The 6,098-nt window shown below is 34.5% G+C and overlaps 1 protein-coding gene across 4 annotated transcripts in view; it reads left to right on the forward strand.

Annotated features, from left to right (window-relative positions):
- LOC114878668 overlaps positions 1-2,813 on the forward strand; it is a 42,731-nt gene extending 39,918 nt beyond the window's left edge. For 3 of the 4 annotated variants that reach the window (XM_029192742.2, XM_029192743.2, XM_046288600.1), the window contains 4 exons: positions 275-699; positions 1,006-1,191; positions 1,883-2,229; positions 2,285-2,813. In XM_029192742.2, coding sequence (XP_029048575.1) covers positions 275-699; positions 1,006-1,191; positions 1,883-2,229; positions 2,285-2,336 — 1,010 coding nt within the window. In that variant the 3' untranslated portion in view covers positions 2,337-2,813. Of the gene's footprint in view, positions 1-274; positions 700-1,005; positions 1,192-1,882; positions 2,230-2,284 lie in introns of those variants that run through there. The other variant, XM_046288601.1, reaches the window with a different exon arrangement.
- Positions 2,814-6,098: the final 3,285 nt, after the last annotated feature.

A 6,098-nucleotide genomic window follows, 5' to 3' on the forward strand; every position in this document is an offset into this window, starting at 1 on the left:
TTCTATTCTTTTTTAAATATTAATAATTATTCATCTCTTTGTAAAGATGGGATTTTAATAGTAGGTATACATATAGCACACATGGTGTAGAAAATGATAACGATCCTAACAACAATTCGATTACTTTTGTGGATTCAATCATTCACGATTCCATTATTCAATTGAACGCGAACAGAGGAGACATTTCCTTGTCTCGGAGTTCCCAATAAAACCCTTTCACAGTTCTCTTTGGTACAATAACCAATGAATAACACAGAGGTCGTACTAATTACAGAATGCGACAAGAGGGTGATAGTGAAACGCGAAGCTGGAGGAGAGTTTGGTTTCCGTATTCACGGTTCGAAACCGGTGGTGGTTTCCGCCATCGAACCTGATACACCGGCGGAAAGTTCAGGCCTTGAAGTCGGCGATATTATCATGTCGGTGAATGGAAAAAGCGTTATGGACGCGACTCATTCGGAAGTCGTCAGGCTAGCACATTCTGGCACCGACGTACTAGAACTGGAGGTGGCGAGAACCTGTAACGTCCTGGCACCGAGAATGATCAGGCCCGGGACGAAAGAAGACACCGATGAGGCACCACTCTGTTCCGGTTACCTTTGGAGAAAATCGGCGACCTCCACGAACACCGATAAATGGGTCCGACGATGGTTTGCTCTGCGACGTGATAACTGCCTTTACTATTACAAGACTGATGCGGTTAGTTAGGAAATTTTATATTTTTATTAATGTAATTAATTGACCCTTGAACACTTGAATTCAAACTGTTATTTGCAAATTTTTATCACATCTAATATTCATGAAGCAAATTTACAAGAATCCTTTTTGAATAACCCTGTAAGTAGTAAAGACTGCAAGTTGTCTGAGCTTGTCGTTAATCAGAATAAAAAAAAAAAAGTTGGCCGCCACGCCTTCGGTTCGAGCTCGAGCCATTTAACTGCCATTCTTTCTCACGAATTGCATCCATCGAGATGACAAGTGTTTACACGAGGAACGGTTCCATAGGATTCACAGCCAGTGGGGGCAGTAATGCTGATAAAGTACGAGGTGGAACAAACACCGGAGCTGAGGTTACACAGTTTTGCGATAAAGAAACAGGGTGCACCGACACTTCGACTCGCGGCCGACTCCGAGGAAGCTGCTGCCCGATGGACGACAGTCATCAAGGAGGCCATTGAGAGAAACGATCAGGTAAATGCTGCGAGCAACTGCGAGAAAGTTATCCGGTCCCAGATAACTTTGCTCCAACCGTCTGTATACATACAGAGTGATTTTCATAAATGAGATTCATTTGAAATATTTTTTATAATGTAACTTATAATGTACTCATTTGCATATAGGTTTTAATAACTTGTCACAAATAGGACCGAATTAAGATTTCTGGAGCCTCGGGGCTCCATCAAACCTTCGAATGCCTCTTTGGTACATATTATGTATGTATACATATACATTTTTTTTATTTGTGAAATATTAACGTGAATTTATGAACCACTCTGTAGCTCCAACCACTTTTCTGTATAGCTTTACCACTTACGTGAAACAAGTTTCCAGAATTTAACGAAACGACGAAAGTTTGAGACTGAAAATAGGGTTTGTTTTAAACTACTAAGTTCACTGATCTCGTTGTAGGAGTTGCTAGAATAACTAGATTAAAGTTTGGATATATTAGGCTGTTGCATATCAAGTGGCGAATTACGAAAGTTATTAAAATTATGACATAATTTGATCGATAACATAAAAGTTCCAGAAAACGGCACTTGCAACCATATCAGTTTGAAACTTATGTACTTATAGATATTTCATTAATACTATTATAGATAGAACTATCAAATCAATCAAGACGAGATTGAAAATTTGTTCGGGTGCTTTTGACGATATTCAGGTGGATACATGGTTGGAAGCATCGATGAGGATGCGTGAAATGGCAGCATGCGCCATTCAAAGACCAGACTGTTTTGGTTATCTGAGTAAGCAACAAGAACACGCGAGGAAAACATCTTCACCAACTGGTTGGTCAAGACGATATTGCGTACTGAAGGATGCAGCATTGTATTTCTACGATGACGCTAATGCAGAGAAAGCATTTGGTGTCGCCTGTCTTCACGGCTTCAGGGTGCACAGCAGTGCGCCCACTTCCGGTGGTAGGAAACACGCGTTCGAATTGCAGCCACCGGATCCCACGCAGAGAAGTTATATCTTCGCTACGGAGTCCGAAATGGACAAGAAACGGTAAGAATGTAGAATCTGTCAATAATTTTTATTAATACCGTTTTGTAATTTCCAGATGGCTGGCAGCTCTAGAATACTCGATCGATCGATGGATAAAGATTGGTTGACAGAGGCCGACTTACCGTACAAAGAAGCAAAGAAGCCGAAGCAGCGAAGATCCCCTAAGGTGTCCTTCGTCTCTTCATGTTTCCGGTTCCTAACGAACATTGTCGCAAATCACAAACTCATCAATCACTGTCGTCATTGTCGCTTCGATTGTCGTTCGCAAATGCATTACGTGGATCATGTCGCAAATGCTCTTCAAATTCGCAGTTCTTCGAAATTCTTCGTCATTATAATAGAATCCATTAAACTTTTCTTTAGAACATTTCGTCGGATTCATTTGTAACGACAATTTACATCCTTTGTAATTTATTATCGGTATCATCGAGAAACAGAGGTGCCAAATATCTGCCAAAATAATTATAAATTAAACCCCTGTAAACAAAGCTCATAGTGCTATCCTTATATGAAAATTGAATAATCATTTTTAAGAAAAATAGAGAAAAATATTTATTGAATTGAGAAAAGAAAAGAAAAGAAAAGAAAAGAAAAGAAAAGAAAAGAATTTTTCTGAACATTTAAATAATTAAAATATTATTAATTTGCAGCCACAGATTTTTATTACAATCATTTTAAATATTTATCATTGAATGAATTATGATTGCAAATTTGACTAGGATATAGTCAAAAAAATTGACTGTTTGGATTTTGTATAAATTTCTGTAAATTATCTATTATTGTATTATATCAATTGCAATTATTCTGCTCTGTGTTTTGTCACTCTTCTAAATATTTATATTGCAAATTTCATCAATCTTACTGTTGTTAATAATTCTGATTAAAATTTGCAAATTTTCTGTCTTAATGTTGATAATGCTATTTTATAATAATTTCTAATATAATATTGCATTTAGCGAAAATTAAGTAGGTATACACTTAATACAATTACATATAATACTTCAAGCAACGTTTCTCAAAAGAATGATTTCTTTAAATACGCAATACTGGAATTGAATATTGTTTTGTATGAAAGTAAATATTTTATAATATTACTGTATATGATTGTATACTGTTCAAAATATTTAAAAAGTCACCTCCCCGAGTGTTGTTATTGTTCATTATTCAATCGTGTAACAGTACAAAGTTTTTAATCTGATATATTGTATCAAAGTGTCACTGTATTAAATGTGTAAAGTTTCTTTCATTTCCTAAATTTAATGTTTAAGGAAATAGTAATATTCTTTCATTTCCTTTACCACATGCAAGTGGTGCCCTACATCGTCATTCTCTCCGGGGATGCCTATGGGGAAGGGCAAGAACTTCTCCTGGTGAAGCCTGAGCTAATGTTTGCCGGGTTAAAAAATATTATTTATTTTCTAATGAGTACAATTCTTTTAGTCCAAAGGCTGCTTTATTTATTTAGTTTTTTTAATTCGTGCACTAATTACAAACTTTTGGCTAATACTATAATATATATTAATTATACAATAACTTCTCTATACCATATACTAATTTCTTACAGTAAAGCAAGAAAGAAACGCTGCTTTAAGTAGTCGTTGACGGTAATTGGTCAGACACAGATTTAACACGTTCACTGTTCAGAGTTATTTAGTTCAGAATTTATATACGTATCCGTATACGTATACAAAACTTTGTAAGGAAGAATTGAAATCATATTCGACAAATGTCGAACATCAAAACTGAGAATCGTTGATTCACCGATTGTGTCTTGTATTAATTAGAAACATACCCACGGTTTTCTTAATATAGGGTCCGATTTAGATATAAGAAGGTTAAAGGTCGTCCACTGCGTTTCCACGAATTTCCACGAATTTCCACAAATATTCAATACAAACATTCACCTTGTAAGCCCGAAATAACCAACCTGATGCTGTTTAACACGTTGACTACCAAAGGATTTCATTTATGGTACTTGGATACAAGTGCAAAATACTTTGCAAATATACCTTGTTACAAATATACATAGAAAACAATCAATTGTCATTTCTAAATCATAGTCATCAGTAGTAAGGTAAGGGTTAACGTATTGACTGCCTTACAATAATGGAAAACTGTAATTGCAATCATTTAAGATACAATTAGTTCAGCTTTTAATTCAACCTTTCCACTTACTTCAACCTTCCACAATTAATATAGTATTAATAAAAAGTCCATTGTACATGGACTGGAGTCCATGGAAGTCAAAGTGTTTTAAAGCGTCACATTATTTGTATTTTATAGTTTGAACAAGCGTGGTTCAGTGTTCAAGAATAGATCCTATGTTAAGTGCTATTGTAACGTTCGTTGCTTTAAAGTTAAAGTGTTTATGCGAAGAACAAAACATCAAAAGGGAAAAGTCGAAGAACAATAATTGTGAACTCAATTTTTCTCTTGTTCAAAAGAAATGCTTGTTCTACTATTTTAAGGGGTCATTCTACTTACATATTTTGGGCAACTTGAAATTTTTTTCTTTCCGAAGAAACAAACTTTCGAAATAGAAATAAAAGAAGATATACATACCTATAAGTAAATTGACACCCTTAAGTAAAGTATTGTGTAAGTTTAAATAAAAAAAAAAAAAAAAAGGAGAAACGAAGCCAAGTTAAAGAAACAATGGAAATTTGCAAAGTTTTGCATAATGGTTCAGAAAGTGATGTGCATAGAATATTAATATACTACATAGGTATAAGATACTGACGAAGGAGGATCAGATTTAATATCTGAAAACAGTACGCACATTTTAGATAAATTCGTCATTCACAGCCGTACAAGAATAGTTTTTATTCGAATGATAATTTGTTGGGATGGTTGACGGTTCATTCAAGTGATCGTAAATTAAAAATACGTGTCTAGCCAAGAAACTGTGCAATCATTGAATAACAATGAAAATGAATTATTAATCAGTTATCAATTTATCAGTTATGCGAGTGTCCATGGAATTGCTGCGACTGTATCGTTATTCGATAACGAGGAAAGAAAAAGAAGAAAAACGAAAAATCAATGAGTCGTGATAACTTTCTCGAATCTCGAACAGCAAGGAGGAGGAGCGATCGAACGATGAAAGTATAAAACGTATGTCGTCGGGTCGGCGTCGGTTCGATTACGACAAATTATGCGAAAAATACGGAGTATTAACGAAAGAAAAGAGATAATGAGACATTATCGGACGAGCTTCGATAGCGACACGAGAGAACCGCGAAATTTAACGACAGACCGCTCAAAAGCACAGATAATAAAATAGGAGGTTTAATACAATTGTAGAATGAAATGCGTCAATTATTTACCTGTCACCCTTCGAACTGGTTTGAAGGACGTTGGTTTTATCGCTGTTTAGATGATGCAGTGTTTTAAACTGGTAGGAGAATCATCTTGATGACAAGAAAGTCGGACAACGGTCGCTTTCCTTGACCAAATAACATTTCTTTATTGTCTTTAAATTATATGACATTTTAAATTTGTTATTTAAAAAGCTAAATTACAATCTATATTCCCTTTGTTTTAAATTTTGAAAGAACAATTGCTTATTCGTTAGTTTGTTTCTTTTGTTTTAAAATCTTTAAAAGAATAATATTTTGTAATGAAATCAATTATTAGTAATTAATAAATTATAATATTTTAGCAAACTTAAAAATAATTTATATTTAATTAAAAACATTTTACTTCATTGCGTTGAAATCATTTTAATAGTAACATAAGAGGGAATTTTTGTAAAATGCATATGATAGATTACAATATTGATGTAATAAGAAAGAATTAGAGTGATCGGTAAAGTACAAAAGGGTCAAATGTAACCGTGTCCGTCTTTCTAGTGTCAAAACTGGAAATCA

Source organism: Osmia bicornis, chromosome 14 (genome assembly GCF_907164935.1).
Source record: "Osmia bicornis bicornis chromosome 14, iOsmBic2.1, whole genome shotgun sequence".
In the NCBI taxonomy this organism is placed as follows: Eukaryota; Metazoa; Arthropoda; class Insecta; order Hymenoptera; family Megachilidae; genus Osmia; species Osmia bicornis.